General features: G+C 37.3%; 1 protein-coding gene across 2 annotated transcripts in view; it reads left to right on the top strand.

Moving 5' to 3' along the window:
- LOC113110386 (rab GTPase-activating protein 1-like) overlaps window positions 1-20,126 on the top strand; it is a 75,430-nt gene that overhangs the window by 12,419 nt on the left and 42,885 nt on the right. Inside the window, exons 2-6 of one of the 2 annotated variants that reach the window (XM_026274572.1) lie at window positions 7,299-7,503; window positions 9,977-10,006; window positions 16,697-16,925; window positions 19,020-19,227; window positions 19,323-19,497. In XM_026274572.1, the coding sequence (XP_026130357.1) occupies window positions 16,736-16,925; window positions 19,020-19,227; window positions 19,323-19,497 (573 nt within the window). In that variant the 5' untranslated portion in view covers window positions 7,299-7,503; window positions 9,977-10,006; window positions 16,697-16,735. Of the gene's footprint in view, window positions 1-7,298; window positions 7,504-9,976; window positions 10,007-16,696; window positions 16,926-19,019; window positions 19,228-19,322; window positions 19,498-20,126 lie in introns of those variants that run through there. The other variant, XM_026274573.1, reaches the window with a different exon arrangement.

Below are 20,126 nucleotides of genomic sequence, written 5' to 3' on the forward strand. Positions count from 1 at the left end.
GCCTGTTTTGTAGGGCTGTGTGATATGGACAACACAAAAAAAAACATATCACGATTTTTTGATCAATTTTGCAATTTCGATTTAAATCACGATTTTGACACACAGAGACATGCTTTACAGTCATAAATGCATTCTTTATAAATTTTAAACAAATTTCCAAAAGAAAACCAATGAGAACTTTATCAAAAAGTTGTAACATGTCTCTAGACATAAGTCAAAATAATCACTAAGATGTCAAACAAAATGTCTAGACATATGAAAAAAATAAAATAAAATTAAATTAAATAAAACCCGTGTCCAGGGATTTTTTTTTCTTTTTTGCCATGCATTGGTCATAGAGCTCACTGTAGTGGTGCCTCAGGTGTTATATTTTTTGCCCAAGGTTCACACGTACTCTGCAGTGTGTCTGCAGTGTGTATACAGTAAGTTATGTGTACGCGGTTCAGAAGCAACAACGAGACGCATTATTGTAACACAAAAGCACATTAAAATAATGCGTGAGCGCATGCCACGCAGATTTCCTTTGCTCTGTTAACAAAACCAGATGAGCGTGCTCAGATCATAGACTTTATGGGTTCAGATACACGCTGCCTTAAAACATGTCTCCTCTCGCTCAACCTGTGTCTTGTGCACTCACAAATTTCTCTGTGCTCATGCGCAGGATTTGAAATCTTTTCTCACCTTTCTATTTATAACCTTTTCTGTTCTCGTCTTTTACCACGTGCAGTGTGAACGTTCTGATCCTTTAACATGGGCTCGAAATAAAAAAGGCTAGGCATCACAGAAAGAGTGTGTGAACCTGGAGTTAGGCATATGCCCAGTCTGTTCTGTTCTCGCGCTTCACTTAGGTGCGCTTATTCTCTGCTTCAGTCTGGCTGTTTTTCCTTAATTGCCTCAGTCAGTTTGCCTTATTTTCATTGCCTCAGTCTACTTTTCTGCCTTTATCCACCTAACTATTGCTCATTGTCTTAGAATCAATTCAGTTCTCTCTCTCTTCCTCAGTCGAGTTGTCTCTCTCATTGCCTTAATCCACTCGTCTCAGTCCACCTGTCTCCGCCTCAGTCTACCTGTACATTAGTTTACCTGCCTTTCTCTCTATTTCAGCATACCTCTCTTTCTATCTACTTCAATTTACCTATCTTACTCTCTGCCTCAATCTGCCTGTAGCGGCACTTAAAATACAGTCGTAGTTCACTGACAAGCTACATAATATCACGTTCATAACCGAATGGCATTCATCTGCGATTATGACGTGGTATTGCGTAGCTTGTCAGTGAACTATGACTCTGTGTAGTATGTTTGAAAGCAGGTGATTGATATTTAGTACTAATCACAGAACCGGCTTTACTAAAGAGACATGCATCGCATGACAATTGCATGCAATTAATCGTGCAGCCCTACTGCTTATCTTTCTCTCATTAATCTGCTTGTGTGTCTATTTCATGCAAATCCATGTGGATATCTTTGGACAAGGTTATGAAGTCAGTCGTTTGACCATTAGTCTGTTTGAGGAGCCACTCCTCTATCTTAAACCAGTAGCATAATACACACAGCTCATTGTCAGAGTTATGTGAGGCCTGTGTACCGCTGGTTTCTGGCCATTGCTCCCCAGGGTGTAGCGCTGAGCCTGGTCTCCATTAGGACAAAGCACAATATGTCCAGTCAGGAAAACCAAAGCTCATTCGCAAAGGAACAACTTGCTATTCAACACCCTCTCTCACAGTGTGCCAGCAGCCTGAACCCACTGACCTGTGAAGCAACATGTGTCTCTCCTGCTACCGTTTGTGTTAGGGATAGTTCACCCCAAAATAAAAACACTGTCATCATTTGCCCACTACAAAAGAAGTTAATTAGCAGAATGACCAAGCTGCGTTTTCCATATAATGAGAGTGTGCGGTGACCACATCAGCAGCTGGCCTAAAATGTTGTCTAAATTGTTGTCATCTGTGACTCCCACCAGTCTCAGTTTCATTCCTTGTTTGCAGAAGTTGGTAATGACTAGTAATCAAGCGAGCCAATAATAAAACAGCAAAAACAAACATCTGTGACATGCAAATACATGTTGAGTCAGTCAAATTGTTTTGCAATATTCTGCAGTTTGAGCAAGTCAAAGGTAAGCACATGGTTTGTTTCAGTTTAATTTATCCAGACTGGGCAAGAATTACAAAATGCTAATATTTGCCTGGCATTGTGTGGTGACAGCCTTGTGGCTTTCTTTGACTTTGATTGAAGTTCCTACATGGTAAACTGCCTAAACAGGTGTGTCCAAAAAGTTCCCTGCATGGCTCACATCCAACTCTGACAATAGATTGCATCATTTATTAGCAGTATCAGCCAGTATTATTTTGAAAAGCCTTGCTGTAACTACATTAAATTCCAGTGAACAATTGTTCTGTTTTTTTTTTTTTTTTTATAATCAGTAAAAAGCAGAATTAGTTTTAGGAACCTACTTTGGTTTACTAAACTTGACTAAGTTAATGCAACAACTTTTACAGCATTAAGCATATTAGTCTAGGTTTATGCTGTTTTTGTTTGCATACTTTTTTTATATTGCCAGTTCAAATGAATATTAATGGTTTCTAAACAATCATGAATTAACAATGAACAATAGTAAATATGTTTTCTGTTCACAATAACGATGCTTTGTTTCTTTAAACCTCTTAAAGTCTTTATTAACTCTAAATAGACACAACGTCGTTGAACTTTCATGTTTATTAAGAATCACAAAAATATTAAAGGGGGGGTGAAATGCTCGTTTTCACTCAATATCCTGTTAATCTTGAGTACCTATAGAGTAGTACTGCATCCTTCATAACTCCAAAAAGTCTTTAGTTTTATTATATTGTTAAGAGAAAGATAGTCTGTACCGATTTTTCCCGGAAAAACACGACCGGCTGGAGGCGTGACGTGTGGGCGGAGCTAAAGAATCACGAGCGCGAATAGGCTTTTGCGTTGAGAGCATGTGGAAGCTGTGACATTATCGTGAGGGAAAAACCATCATCCAAAACAAACCATGGCTAACAGTCAGATTCAGCCGTTTATTTATGATCCAGAATCAGATCCCGAGGCTGAAACTGAACGAGAGCAGCAGCAGCAGCGGGGCTCGAACCCGGGTCTCCGGCATGGGAGGCGGAACCACTAACAAGGAGGCAGAGATATTTGAAGCAGTTTTACTCACCGCCTGCGGTTCCAACACACGATCGTGACCCTTTTTCCTTGGGATTGCATTATCCTTAAGAAATAAACGATACGCAAATCCGTCGTCAAACTGGGCATTGTTGGTAAAACAAGCATCTTCGAAATGCAGGGAACAAACAAAAACACTTGCACAACTCCGTTGATGCTCTGTAAAAATAAACTCCATCCACTTGTCCCTTAATGCTGTTTTTTTTTGGTAATCTGTGCAGGGTTGTCTTGCCCTGGCAACCAAAAACACACTTCTTTTGTGACTTTTCGCGACGCTCTCGCTCTGATCAGTGAATCGCTCTGATCAGTGAAGTCTGTTGTGCTCTCAGTGCTCTGCTATACTGGAGCGCGCGCTCTTCCGGCAGAAGTGCCCTAGGACCCATATAAGGAAATTCCGCTCCATCTAACGTCACACAGAGCCATACTCGAAAAAAACTTTCCAAAACTTGTGACAAACCGGAAGGAGTATTTTGGGAACAAAAATACTCCTTCAAACGTACAACTTAATTTTTTTAACTTTGTCCATGTTAACATGGGAATCCAACTCTTTAACAGTGTTAAAAACTCAGTATGCATGAAATAGCATTTCACCCCCCCTTTAAAGGTTTTTTTTGAAGCTTTGATTGTGTTTACAGTTTGCAATACAACATGTGTTCATGTTTCGCGTGTAAAAAAAAAAACAGTATTTTTCACATAAAAATCTGCATACCGCTGCTTTCACTGTCATAAAAATGGGCTGATGACTTCCTTGTTCTATGAAGTCCCTCCTTCAGAAATACGTAACGAGATCTGATTGTGTCAGCGGTTCCTGTGTTGTGATTCGACACAAGCTTAGAGCACGTTACCCTCCTGGAAACGTGATTGGGCTAGTTTTAAGAAACAAGTGGGTAGGATTTGTTTTGAAAACTGCTGGAGATGTACTTATAATCACAGGAGTGTTTTTTACTGACGAAATGCGCATGAAAATCTCATTCGATTTTTTTGCACAGGCTTACCATCTAGTTAACAAAGCTAAACAGCGTTGCCATTTGTGTAATAAGTTACAGAAACTGTTAAACGCACCAACTTAAATAAAAAAATATACTTACCGGTTGTGGTCCATAAACAACGCCTTCTCCAGACAAAGAGGGAACTGCTCCATCTTTCAAGAATAATCTTTGTGCGAATCCAGCATTACACTGATTGAGATTGAGGAAGCTGTCCTCAGGAAAATGTGCTGCACATAGTTTTACATGTGGATTATAATTTTCGGGAACAGAGTTAAACATAAATTGTAACCATTGATCTCAAAGTACAGCGACCCTGGGAAGCTCAAACAAAGATGATTGGACTCCGAGATGAAAATAACAGCTTTTCGACGACATGGCGACAAACACAAACGCAGCTCTTCCTTCTTCTCTGTCGGTGCGCAACAAGACCACGCTCCCTTTTTTGTGTATTCCTGTGGGAGGAGGTTAGTCAAAAAACTGTTTTAAGCCCCTTTCACACTGCACGTCGGACCCGCAATATTCCCGTAACATTGCCTGGTCACCTTCTCTGTGAAAGCAACCACGTCCCGGAATTGATTACCGAATTGAACCCGGGTCGGGGACCTAGTAACATTGCGGTAATCGATCCGGAACGAACGCTGTATGAACAAAAGCCAGATCTAATTCTGTATCGAAGTGATGACGCGCGTTATCGCACGACTCTTTTACCGGCTGTTTTGAAGGAAGATCAACATTCGCGACCAAAACATATGTGCAAACTTTAATGAAGCAGAGATCAGTTAGTTCCTCACTTTCCACGCTGACGCCGAGATCGTTTGCTTGCTTCAGTTAAAGTATAACGTGCCAAGCGTTGTCGACTCGTACATTACACGTCACGCGCTGATGTCACGTGTCGTTACGGGATCTTCAAGGGTTGTGTGTGAAAGCACGCACATATACCGGGTCATCACTGGCAAATGACTGTGAAACTGTGAAAGTGCCAAATCTAGCGACCAGGTAACAATTACAGGAACACTTTACCCCTGTATTTGCCGGAATGGCAGTGTGAAAGGGGCTTTAGTGACGTTATTACTGCAGGAACTGGAGGGCTGTAGTCCAAACGGGTCGTTCGTTGTAGGTGAATTCTGTTAAATAAAATATCTCGCTTGGCATTGAACTTTGAGCTTTAGAATTTTACAGATATTATTTATACTCTTACAACAACATTACACACTAACTAAAGTTTAAAACATGGGATCACGAAGAAGGGGACCTCTAAGCAGCAAAATGGTTTACAGCATTGATAATAAGAAATGCTTGAGAATAAAATCATTAAAGGATCATGTGACACTGAAGACTGCTGAAATATAGCTAACTGTTAATTCTCTAAGACGGTCCCATTGAAACTGATTCTTGTCTGCAGATCTTACAACATTTGTCACAGGTCAATAACTCACTGTTGTTCATTGTATCAACATCCTCTTTGTACAGGACTTCTGGGATTGTAATACATTGGAGCACATTGTGTGTGTATTGTGGGTTCTGGTCATTCTTCGACACTTCCTCTAAGGATCTGCAGAAGAATCAGTAGAGTGAAATGAGGCGGCTGCTTTTGTTAGTGTTTCATGTCTGGACCTGTACAGTCCCATTATTTCCCTCCCGTATCCAAATATAGTTCAGTGCTGACCCTCTGCCAATCCCTCTCAGCCATTCCAAATAAACACAGGTACAGCTCTCATAAACACATCTATCATTCATTCTTCAGCTTTCTTTCCTGTTGCAATAGAATTAAGTGTGCCTCTCTTTCATTGGAATAAAAATAATTGATCAGTTTGCATAAGGATGAGGTCATTCTGAACAGTGTTGTTATACCCGGTCATGTGCATGGCAATGTAAACAGCACTTGGCAGTACAGTGCGGGCAGCACAGTTTACAATCCACAGCAGCACCAACTTTGTTTGTCCTTTGACTGTTGCTGTGGAGATAAAATTGATTTTTGCATGCTGTGTAGTGTGTACAATTGGCTGCTGTAGAACAGAGCCAGGCCCATTTCCATCATACATTATCATTGCATAAATGCACCATAGAATGATACAGAGCTGGAATAGATATGCATTTGGATATTAATGTGCCATGTCATATTTCAGACCTCAGTCCAAAAGAATAAGAAAATGAAGCCTATTTTTAGTATTGTACTGTTTTGGCTAAATAAACTTTTAGCAGATATGCACATTTATAAATGAAAACAGATCAGAAATATTGATGTTTTATGTACTTCAGACTAACAGTGATAGCAAATTTCATGGCTGTGACGTACCTAAAGTTAATCGGCCATTTATGATATGCCCCCGCCTCACCCCCAATGTTTGGAATGGCCTAAACCTTTTCAAATTCAACAACTGAAATGAAGCTGAAATAAAAATGCAGTATAATTATTAGATAAAAAAACATTAAAAAGAAAATTGTAAAACCTTAACATTTCGCTGTGATGACTTACTGTAATGAATTAAGTATAATAAAATTAGTTTGAAGTTGACATACTAAAATGACATACTAAAACTCAAATAAAAATAAAGCTAAATAGAAAATATGTATTTTCAAGCAACAGACTTTCATGATAATAAAAAACTGTGTTGACACGCAATAAAATAATTGTCGGCGTTACTTAATTAATGCGTTAGCGTGATAACGCGTTAACTTGCCCAGCCCTAATATATATATATATTAGGGCTGGGCAAGTTAACGCGTTATTATCGTTAGCGTTAAAATTAAATTTTTATTTTTTTGACCCTTGATGTATGCCTACAATATGAGTACCTGGTAATAAATTTCCGTTTGCCCAAATGTATCTGCCATTTTTTAATTATCATTTTACAATATATTTCCACACACATCTCTGCCTCTTTAGCCAGCACTTCTGTCAAAGTTTTGTCTTTTATTTTGCTCTGCAGACACCATGTGCCCATAAATAGCTTTGCATGTAAATGCTGCTGCTTGTAGAACAGATTGAAACTTGCTGCGTAAAGAACCACAAACTATATTTGCAGTTCACAAAGGATGCATTGAAAATAAGCATGGGCGTGCAAGCTCCTCTCATGTTTTTTTTTCTCCTCTCATTGTTTTTTTCACCTCTTTGTTTTCCAGGTAATTTTGCTCATTAAACTGCCATTCATGAGCACGTCTGGCTTGATTTAGCAGTCATGGATGACAAGGCCTCAGTGGGGAAATTAGCGTGTCCTCCGACTCCGTGTCCACCCTCAACAGTGAGGACTTTGTCCTGGTGTCCGGCCTGGGGGACGAGACCCCCTCCACTAATAATGGTAGCGATGATGAAAAGACAGGACTAAAGGTAAGAGTAGACAGAACACGTAGAGAGAAGTTTTACTATAGATGGGGGATTCTTCAATTAAGGGCTCATTTAATTGCTTGGAATTTTGAAAGGCCAAACGTCTTTAAAAAAGTTTAATATATATTATAAGTGCTTATCACATTTTGAAATAATCAGCATTTATATAACATTTTTTTTGTAATGACCAGCTATTAATTTAAGTAGGTTGGGCTGCACGATTAATCTAAATAAACCAGAGTATTCTATATGGCTTAGTGTGAGTACGTATTGTTTTTAATGTGCATTTGGGAACGCAACCTTTGCCAAATGTCTTTTTCGAAAATAAATTGTAAAAACCCAATGTAATTTAGCCATGAATTTTTCTCTCCATGAAAATAGCCACAGAAGCTGGCATGGTTTTAAACGGAAACAAAATTGTTATGAGAAGCACCAAAAAAAAATAAAAAATAAACTTTCGATAGTTTAACAATTGAAAATGATTAAATAAAGCAATAAATATTAATATTGTCATTTTGCAATTGCAATGTAAAATAAAGTAATTATTAAATGAACAGATTTTTATACAATTGTATTTTTTTTTTATTTTATTATCACAACATTTTGGTCAAATCGTGCAGCCCTGCAAACCTGTTTTTATTTTCTCTTCTTTTTAAATCGCATTTTAAATTGTATTTTATTAGAAAAATCATAATTAGATTTCGTCTAGCCCTAGATTGAAATATAATGAGAGAAGTAGGATACATCAAAGGCCCCCTCGACACAGAGAAGCGTTTGGCTGTATATGTTAATATTTTGTGTCGTACTGGCCTTTCATCCACACGAATCCGGTGTTTTGGGAGTGTGAAACCGCAATTTTTTTTGCTTTTTTGCTTTTTTTGAAAATGTTGTCATTAATCACTTACCCCCGTGTCGTTCCAAACCCGCAATATTTAATAGTTTGTATACAGCTTCTCCATTTTTCTCTGGCAGAATTACAGCGCCACATGCTGGTCTGGCATGTATACTACACTGTTTTGTGTCGGTTTCATGGTTTCGTGCATATGCAGATATTTCTTGAGATTAGATAAAAAAAACAAAAAACAAAAAAAAGATTGGATAGGGATAACACAGCAGGATAGTAAGTATTTTTTAAAGCTCAGAATCATAACTAAATATAATCTTTTTGGAAAAACAAAATTTTTTGTAAAGGTATAATAGACCAGAAATAAAAATAAAAAAAAACTAGATGTGGAACAGGCTTAACATAAGGAGATAATAGGAAAAACTTAAAAATGAGAAAACAGTAATTGTAAAAATATTTTTTTTAAATCATGCTAGGGTATAGAACATTCCCCTGATTGAAAAATCACCCCATCAATTTTGGTAGAAAGTACAGTTTGCACCACCTAGCTAGTTTAAAAAGTGCTTGTAAGATTTTTAAATGTTAACATCAGAAGCTGTCACGAGGACAAACAGACTGCACACTCTCATTCCATGCTTTGTTCTTGTGCTTAGCCTGTGCCCTGACTTGTCTATTTCTCACATGACACCACACCATATGAATGCTGTCGAGATTTCTGTCCAGTTCATATCACCTTTGATTTTTTTTTTCAATCATCTAATTTGATGTATCGACACTACAGTGTGTTCTCTGTATATGTATCACATGTGAAAAATGCACTTTCAGCTTTATGTACAAAAGTTGACACTTTGTTTTAATATTGTGGTGTGCCAAAATAAGATGTTGCATTCATACAGATCTCATTGATTCATGGAGGTTTCAACCACGCCACTCCAGTCTTGCCTCTTTTCAGTTCTTGTGTTCTTGGTTCTTGTATGCACATTGCACCATCACTTTGCATTCTGATTTAGTGGATTTGTTTATTTTGTTGGCTTGTGAAGTCTGCTCCTTCAAATTTGCATTTGATCATGGCCATGCAGCAGCCAACTTTGAAGTTCTGTTCGCTTTTTTCCCTCATTGTCTTTTGTCATCTCTTTTATTAAGGGAATAGTTCAACCAAAATTAACATTTTACCATTTACCCACTCTAATATTTTTACCCCCCCCCCCCCAAAAAAAAAAAAAAACTGCCAAAAATGTACCTAGCAATAAAGTCACTTAAAATGTATGAAAAATGACAGTGAGTGCATTCTTCAAAATATAATTTTTTTGTGTGTGTTCTTTGGTTGAAAGAATAGATATGAGTGTTTATTGACTTGAGGGTGAGTAAAAATTACTGTGTAATGAACACTGTGGGCATAAACACTTGCTATTGCCACTAGAGGGCATTGTCATGTATTATGTATTATTTATTATGTATTATGTAGTGCAATCCATGATTTCCTGTGGCAGTTAAAAGTGAAGATGTTTCTGCCGGTTGTCAGTCTTTCACATTCCATCAGTCATGAAGCAGAGAACGCTCTCTCAGTTAACCCATTCATTACCATTCTCTCAGCTCTGTGGGCGTCTCTTAAACACTCTGTTTGTTACACAGGTGATTTCTGAGGAAGGTGTCAGCTTTAAGGTCAGTCTTTATCTATCTATTCCTCTCTCTCTTCCTCTGTGGCTTTGTGGTCGTACTGTGTCTCTGTGCCTTGTGTCTGATTGGCAGCTTCATTGGCCTGTGCCACAGCTGAGTGTGGGAAGTAAGCGGGACTGTGATATTGTGATTGTGCAGAGCTCAGTAGAGTGATTATAGGCTTCTGTTTTGTGTCTGGTGCTTTCACTGTTTCCCTATTTCCAGGCATCTTAGTCCAGTCACCTCTTGGTCCCAGTCCATGCTAGTAGCTCTAGCTTGTATTCTAAAGTAAATTCTTTTGTCACACTTTTATATTTGTTTTTTTTTTAAAACAAAACAGAATGCACATTGTAAGGTATTTTTTGGAGTTCATCTGCCAAAATTGTCTGCTCCCACTAGAATTCCTGGAATCGCTGTATGCCGTTCCTATGTGTTGAGAAATCATCTTTGTTTTCAGTCACTGTTTTTACGACTCTATTGATCACAGATCACTTCTTCTGTCTATCCAGCCAATCAAATAACAAGAATAACACTAATCACAAATTCAGATCAGCTGAATCACAAAACTTAAACATACACTGATCATATTGAATGCTCAGGTAAGATGGGGATTTCAATTTGGGACAGCCAACTGTTGTTTGCCTGCTTTTGTTGCTTTCATTTTTCTTCTTGTTCTATTCTATGTCGGTTCAACATGCTCAATCTGCTAAAACATCATAGAGGTGTGACAGTGTCAGTGGAGTGGAACATGCCATGAAACTGAGCTTGACAAACATTCGATGATGGCCCAAGTTTGGCCAATGCTGATGTAGCCCACCTTCAAAAATGCTTCATTAGGTTAAAGCAGGGGTCGTCAACCTTTTCGGCATTACGTGCCCCAATATATTCTATATTTAAATTGTACATACACATTTTTAAGTGAAATGACAAAAAACTATTTGATGCAAATAGTTTCTGAATATTTTTAATAAATAAATAAATAAATAAATATTATTTATAATAAATAGTAAAAAAAAGTTCAGTTTAATCACCGTTAATGCGCTGCTTTAATTGATGCACGTGCGCACACACACACACACACCACTCGCACCACTCGCACAGAGATCTGAGATCGTGCTCAGCAAAAAGTAACATTCAGCTCATAAACTTGTCAGTGTTGCCACACAACTTTTATTAATCGATACTGAATCACTACATTATATTTCTCAACAATAAAGGGGGCAAAATCACTTCATTGTTTGTAGAGAGAGACAGACGTAGACAATTTACACACATCTCTCTCTCTCTCTCTCTCTCTCAAAATGGCCATATTTGAGAACATTTTTTATCACTGGATATAGCTGTCGGTGACTTAACATTTCTATCATAAAACGTATTATTAAAAGTTGACTAATTAAATGATTTGCAGCTTCATCTTACCTCTCTCTTTTAACGTTAAACTGATGCTTCGTGCTCTGCTTCTGTGAACAGTAAACCCCGCCTACTTTGATCTGATTGGCCATCTCAGTCATTTTGACATAGACAAGCGCTGTTAGACCGCTGAGACTTTCATCTGAAGCACCGAGTATGTGGAGTGTTTGCACGCGCATCTGTAGACTAGCGCAAGTTAATTCTCACACTTTAATAGTGTTTATAGCTTCTAACAGGCTGTGTGACTATGAGAAGTTATTACCTCAAAATGTACGTCAGTATGCAGTTTTCCCTATTGCTTGCGCGCCAACGATTATCCCTCTGCGTGCCACTGATGGGTTAAAGTTAAGTCTGCCTGCTCAAAATTCTATGGGAAGTTGCAATACCACATTAAAACCAGACTAAATTATGCCTGCTTTGACCACTTTGAACACTTTTGACCAGCGTAAAAAAAAAAGAAAAGAAATTGTATCAGGTTTTTTTTCCTGCATTTTCGCATCTGTAAGCAGGCATTTTTTTTTTCGAATAGAAAAGGATGACAAGTAGGAAAAAAAGGAAAAGAATTTCGGACTAAAGGACCTTCAGTCTGTGGATTTGTGTTGACAGATTCTGTAAAATAGCGTAGTGTATGATGGTCACAGACTCCAATTTTTTAGTCAGAGATCAAACGTGTTTGATATTTTCAGACGATTTTAGAACACATTGTTTTCATTTGGTCAAGAGTCTCCTAGCAACAATGTACAGGTTTCTGCATGAGTTTGTTGTGATTGTTGAACTTGAAAGTCTGGTAGTGTGTGATCCTCAGCCATAGGACTGGACGAAATGGCCTAAAATCAGAACCTCAATTAATTGAACACTTTACCTAAATTACGATTATTGAATGATTATTTAACATTTGTTTTATTATTTTTGCCCTGTTAGTTAATTAAAGGTTTGTACTAAAAAATATAGCTACTCACCTATTAAAAGTAGGATTTTTTTTTCTAATGAACAAGTGCATTTCTTATCTTTGTGATTTTAAAATAATGTAAGGAAACAAACTATTTATGGGTATTTATTAAATATTTTCAACAATTGAAATCAAAGATTGGAATGAAGACCTCTTATGAAAAATCACATTTCAGTTTAATTGTAAAAAGCAAGTTTCCTAAAAAAAAACATTTTTTTTGCAAACAAAATAAATAGTATTGCCATGTCAAAAGTAGAAAATAACCAGCATCTCTTCCAAACAAAATACATTTTAAATACTGTCATGCGAAAAGTAGAAAATAACTTTCTCTCTATTATAAATTAATATTATTTTCAATCATGAAATGTGGAAAAAGTTTGTTTGATGTTTAATGTTTAACAAAATAATGAATGTAAATAGTACAGTAGTGATAGAGCAGGGAAGCATCTCTGTGATCTTGGCCTGTCACTCTGTGCATATTTACTCTAAGTTCTTACTGGCCATTCAAACTGAACATGTCTTTGAAAAAAACGGAATAACCAATATGGCAAAATTATGTCAGTAAGAGATTCTAAATTTCGGTTTTGGTTTCTTTTTGATTAATCCTCCAGCCCTACTCGGTCGTGTAGTGTATGATGACCAGTTTTTCTTCATCACTACTACAAAGTCAGTAAGTGTATGATGTCTAGTGTTTTAAAAATCTGTTCAGATTTTAAAAGTCGTGTGGTGTATTCCAACATTAAGGCTCCAATATACTTCAAACAAAATCAAAGAACAAACTGATATGACGTAATTTCAAACAAAATCAGGCCAAAACGAAGTTCATTTTGAGTTTGTTTCAGCAGTTCGATACAGCTGACCTAAGCAAACTTTCTGGGGGAGTTTGGTGTTTACCTTTGTGCTTCCATTGGTCCGTTGTGGTTATACGGTGGCTGGGTGTGTTCTGAAACTCCACCTTCCTTAGACGTGCATTTACATTTTTTTTTTTTATTCTAATTCTACAGAGGTTTGAGAGGAGAGCTGAATACATTGGAGTGTTGAAAAGCTGAGCTGCACAAATTTGTCAGCACCTGTACAATTCCTAGAAAGAAATTGCAACAAAGCTTAGTGTAGACCACCCGGAGTTATGCAAAAAACGACACAGAGGAACATTCCAAAACTATTTTTCCAAAGCCATGAAAAGAAAGGAAAGAGTAAAGATCGAATAAATGTTACACCATACTGATGCTGTTGTTCTTTCATTAAAATAGTTTAAAGCGTATGTAATAAATGAAATGCCAAAGGAACATACAATAATAAACATTTGTTTTTATCAAAAGTAAATCATGACACCACATAAGATAGGAAAAGTTGTAACAGTTTATCCAGTTTAATAAAATAAATTACAAACACACTCCAATATTTTCTTCCACATCATGCTAAGGTTTTCAGACTATGAGCCATTCACACTTCGCATAAAGGACTGATTATGGTTCTTTTGTATTGCAAACATGATGTTCTTTTGTCTATAATATTCTGACAATTGGTGCCCGTCTCACACCTAGACTGCCTACACCTCATCATTTTATCATTGTTGTGTTTAGGGGATACTTGCAAGCATTGTGACACGTTTAAATGAATCTCCAGCAGCGTGGGGGTGTTGGAAAGTTCGGAAACCGTAGACCGTGTTAAGTCTTTTCAAAGTTCCTTCTGCATCCAAAGAACGAATGAAAGAAAACTAACTTCATTTGAAGTATATAAGGGCCTTTGAAGAGGTAATCAGATGCCCCTTTTCCACAAGTTGATAGGATTCTTTAAGTCGATAACATACTTTGGTTAAAATTTCTCAATTGTATTGTAAAATAGGTGTAAAGTTATTGATTATTTTAGTATTTTACCAATTATTCCATCGATTAATCGAAGATTCATATAAAGTAATTTTTTTTATTAAAGAGCAATACTTAATGTACAATAGAAAATAAGATAGGTCTCTTAAAAATAAACTTATTTGTTTCCTTTTTAGAATGTTTTTTTTATTGCTGAAACTGCATACATTAATAATCGTGAAACTTAAACCGATTTAATGCATTTAATTGCCAAATTACATTTCAAAATGCAAATACAAATTATATAAATAAAAATGAATAAAATAAAAATAGGAAAAAAAAAATCTATTCCACATTACTTTAAAAAAGGTAGATGTAAGCCCATTTACACAGTTTAATTCAGCTCAGAGGGACATTTGACACCTGCAGTTACATATGCATGAATAATATTTTATTTTAAAAATAAACCAAATATTGATATTTATTATTTTTATTATTATTTTTTTAATATACTTTAAATGTGAAATTAAATCCAGTAGGTGACAGCAAGTAACTGTTAATAAGTGAGTCATTGTGATTGAACCGAATCATTTAAACGGTTGTTTCATTCAGGAATGAAGCTGTGTCATGTTTCTCAGATAAAAGACAAAAAATTGGCCTCAATGATTTTTGTATTTGAGTTGCTCAAGGAATCATTTCAGCCCTAGTGTAAAACAACACTGTTTTTGCCTTGTCAAAAAACAGCTTTGTTCACAGCGACCCATTTTAGTACATATCCCTTTAAATACTAATGAGCTCGCTTACCCCGCCCCTTTCTTCTGTGATGTGACAAGCCATTCTCATGAGGCTGTAAACTTTAGCTGCAGAATTTGCTAACTAGCACATTAGGAAAGGTGATTTGCAAAGATTCATCAAAAAAAACAAACATATACTCACTTCTTTTGTAGATGAAGCTGGATCATGAATGATTTGCTCAAACACAGATGCATTTAGGTGGATCGGGGCACATTCCCTTCCAAAACAAACTTAATCCACTTCGTCTTCAACGGCTCAGACACATTTCAGTTTAAATACAACATGTAAAAGTGAATTTTCACTTCAAAAGTTTCTTTGTGCACCATGTAAATCCCAAAGTTTTTAACTTTAGCCGCGTTTCCACCGCAGGAACTTTACCCAGGAACTAGGGACTTGGTCCGGTACTTGGTGTGTTTCCACCGCAGGAACCAGGAACTAAATAAAAGTTCCGGGTAAAAAATGCCCCCCAGAAAGTCCCTGCTGGCGAGGTGGTACTTTTTTAAAGTTCAGGAACTTTCGGGGGCGGGACTTTGGCGCTAAACATGCTGATTGGTTGAGTTCACGCAGCATTGGTTGAGTTCAACCACCATTTATTCGGATCAACATTTTCAAAATATTACTGTTATTGTGTCATGAAATGTAATTTTAAAAGTATTTCAGGCGAGAAGTAGTTGTTTGAAACTCAAATCTATGGTTTATTTATAAAGACAGCGCCTATTTAAAAATGTGTTTCGCCGATCTCGTAGACGGTGAGCTCCACTCGATCAGCGGAAGCTCAGTCCTCATGTATCCGCAGAGAGCAGCCTCTCCTGGGATAGACCTTCTGATATGTGCCGCTGGTTCGGATGTGTCTTTAGTGGTTAAACATAAAATATAATTCAGCTGCGGGGTAAATCTAACAGGTTTTCTTTGGTCTGTATTCAATTTATCTATATGTTAAAATGAAAATAAAAAAGGCAAATCTATATAATATTTCGTTTCATTGTAATGGCTGCATATACACATTTCCCTGAACTAAGTACATTTCTGCAGCTGTTATTATGCTTAAATGAAAACGAAAGGAGGCAGTGGTATTTGATATCATATTTCGTTTTATTGTAAATATACAGTAAGGAAAATTGCAGTAGCCATGACGAGCAGACTGAAGTTATCAAGTACGCTGCTGTTTATAGATTTACCGGACTTGCGTCGTCGCGGATATCACACTCCTGAGACGAATGCACAAAGTCTGAACCAACTACCGAGGATGCACGTCCAAAATCAGCGTACTTTTTTAAAAAAAAATTTTATCAGCGGTACTTTGTATTGAGAAACGCGCACAGACCTACGTCACCAGTCTATTTGCCTAATCTACCCGGTACTTTACACCGCGGTGGAAACGCAGAAAGCAACAGGTCTGGGGAGAAAAAAGTTCCTGGGAAAAAAAGTTCCTGGTACAAATGTTCCGGGTAATTTCGGTGGAAACGCGGCATTTGTTGTCCATCGTTCAAATTACGTAACATTGAAAATATTAATTTATAAAATCTCCTGCAGTACAGCACAGCATTTTAATTGCACACTATGTCTGTCCATCAAAGCGTTGTTGCATTCATGAAATTTAGAATATGCCATTTTCCCTGACTTAACTATGGTCCGATACTGTCCAGCCCTTTGCTTGTTCATAATCTTGGGTCTATAAATGTAAGTGACTCACATGAGTTATTAAAATACTTTACTGATGTGTGTGTGTGTGTTCAGATTGTGGGCAACGGCAGTGAGCAGCAGTTACAGCAGGAGATGGAAGATGTGCTGATGGACCCTTCAGTAACTGAACTAGTGGGCGGACCGGACCATCTGGGAGGGGTCAAGCATGGCTATCCCACTACAGCTGTGCCACTGCGGTCCGGACCAATCCCCCCTAAACTTGAGATAGTGCTGCCCATTCAGGGAGCCCAGGAGAGTGAACTCAATGAGAGATCTTACAGGGGTAAGAAAAAGTAAAATAAAAATCACGCTGTTTCCTGTGTGTGTGTGTGTGTACATATATCTATATGTATATGTATGTATATATATATTCAGGTGCTGGTCATATAATTAGAATATCATCAAAAAGTTGATTTATTTCACTAATTCCATTCAAAAAGTGAAACTTGTATATTATATTCATTCATTACACACAGACTGATATATTGCAAATGTTTATTTCTTTTAATTTTGATGATTATAACTGACAACTAAGGAACATCCCAAATTCAGTATCTCAGAAAATTATAATATAACTTAGGACCAATACAACGAAAGGATTTTTAGAAATCTTGGCCAACTAAAAAGTATGAAAATGAAAAGTATGATCATGTACAGCACTCAATACTTAGTTGGGGCTCCTTCTGTCTGAATCACTGCATCAATGCGGCGTGGCATGGAGTCGATCAGTCTGTGGCACTGCTCAGGTGTTATGAGAGCCCAGGTCGCTCTGATAGTGGCCTTCAGCTCTTCTGCATTCTTGGGTCAGGCATATCGCATCTTCTTCTTCACAATAGATTTTCTATGGGGTTAAGGTCATTTAAGTTTGCTGGCCAATTAAGAACAAGGAAACCAGGTACTGGTAGTTTTGGCACTGTGTGCAGGTGCCAAGTCCTGTTGGAAAATGAAATCTGCATCTCCATAAAGTTGGTCAGCAGCAGGAATCATGAAGTGCTCCAAAAACTTCCTTGTATATGGCTGAGTTGACCTTGGACCTCAAAAACACACTGGACCAACACCAGCAGATGACATGGCACCCCAGACCATCACCGACTGTGGAAACTTTACACTGGACCTCAAGCAACGTGGATTGTGTGCCTCTCCTCTCTTCCTCCAGACTCTGGGACCCTGATTTCCAAAGGAAATACAAAATTTACTTTCATCAGAGAACATAACTTTAGACCACTCAGCAGCAGTCTAGTCCTTTTTGTCTTTAGTCGAGGCGAGACGCTTCTGACGCTGTCTGTTGTTCAAGAGTGGCTTGACACAAGGAATGTGAAGCTGAAACCCATGCCTTTCATACATCTGTGTGTAGTGGTTCTTGAAGCACTGACACCAGCTGCAGTCCACTCTTTGTGAATATCCCCCACATTTTTGAATGGGTTTTGTTTCACAATCCTCTCCAGGGTGCGGTTATCCCTATTGCTTTACACTTTTTCTACCACATCTTCTCCTTCCCTTCACCTCTCTATTAATGTGCTTGGACACAGAGCTCTGTGAACAGCCAGTCTCTTTTGCAATGACCTTTTGTGTCTTGCCCTCCTTATGCAAGGTGTCAGTGGTCGTCTTTTGGACAACTGTCAAGTCAGCAGTCTTCCCCATGATTGTGTAGCCTACAGAACTAGACTGAGAGACCATTTAAAGGCTTTGTAGGTGTTTTGAGTTAATTATCTGATAAGAGTGTGGCACCAGGTGTCTTCAATATTTAACCTATACTGAATTTGGGATTTTTCTTAGTTGTCAGTTATAATAATCAAAATTAAAATGAATAAACATTTGAAATATATTAGTATGTGTGTAATGAATGAATATAATATTCAAGTTTTTGAATGGAATGAGTGAAATTAACTATTTGATGAAATTCTAATTATACGACCAGCACCTGAATATATATATATATATATATATATATATATATATATATATATATATATATATATATATATATATATATATATATATATATATATATATATATATATATATGCGCACTGACACTGACACACACACACACACACACACACACACACACACACACACACACACACACACATATATATATAATACTTTTATTTATTTATTTTTATTATTTTCTTATCCCTATCATCCTTTTCAGTATAATACATATACAGAGCGCCATCTGCTGGTCATTTGTTATCAAGAAACACCTGTTATAATTCTATTCATGAAAATTCATACATAGACGCTATTTAATGTGGTGTAAAAACAATTTCAAGCATTTAATTCAAGCATTTAGATCAAAAGGTCAGGTCATGTCAAGTGTGTCCAAAACATTGACGGTTTAATTTTGAGTCTCTCTTCCCATCACTGCTTCTAGATGAGCCCTCTGACTTGAGTCCCGGGACCCCTGTCCCAGATGAAGACAGCGTGGTGTTCAGTAAGCTGACGTATTTAGGCTGTGCGTCAGTGAACGCCCCGCGCAGTGAGGTGGAGGCTCTGCGTATGGTCAGCATCCTCCGCAGCCAGTGCCAGATGCCCCTGGATGTCACCCTCTCTGTGCCCGGAGTCTCAGAGGGCACCGTCAGGTACTTTAGGAAGCTAATGACCGCAGTAACCAAGAAAAGAAATGATGCTTCCTTAAAAAGAGGTTAAAGCATCTTGCACTTGAATATCTCATCAGGCTGTTGGACCCTCAGACCAGCACTGAGATTGCCAACTACCCCATTTACAAGATCCTCTTCTGTGTCCGCGGCCACGACGGCTCGCCCGAGAGCGACTGCTTCGCCTTTACCGAGAGCCACTACAACACTGAGATCTTCCGCATCCACGTCTTCCGCTGTGAGATCCAGGAGGCGGTGAGACAAATAACTGCACACATGCATTGCTTAAATAAATTGTTTGTGGAATGATATTTGTGAATTTTTGAGTGATTCTTACAAAAACCGTCAAGAAATAAAAATAAACGTAAAAATAAAAATGGAATATTAAATATAAATTCTATATATAATGCATGTTGTGTGTGTATGTGAAAATGCATCCTGTTTTGGGACCCTTAAAGTTTCTTTGCATTGTGACTTTTTTCATGACTAAAGTTAGTAAAGTTGAGTAAAGTATGAGTAAAGTTAGTTTTCCATTTTTTTTATAATGTAGCATATTATAAAATGTATTTATCAGTATATATCCTTATAGTATTTGGTGTGCTGTATTTAATTTTTGCTGATTTAAAATAATTGATAAATAAATAAAGCATTAGGATAAGAGTTTTGTATTATGCTAATTATGCAATAAACAGTTTTCTTAATGATATTTCTGGGGGACAGTACAAACCCTAATTCTTCTGAAAATAAATATATGGTTTATTGTTTTTCTTTTCCAATTTTTTTATTTTGTGGTTAAATATGATTTAGACCTTAGACCTGTATCATGTATTTTTTTTTTCTTTCTGATAGAATTGCAGTTTCATGGTGTAGTCTGAAGGGGAGGC

Source organism: Carassius auratus, chromosome 10 (assembly GCF_003368295.1).
Source record: "Carassius auratus strain Wakin chromosome 10, ASM336829v1, whole genome shotgun sequence".
In the NCBI taxonomy this organism is placed as follows: Eukaryota; Metazoa; Chordata; class Actinopteri; order Cypriniformes; family Cyprinidae; genus Carassius; species Carassius auratus.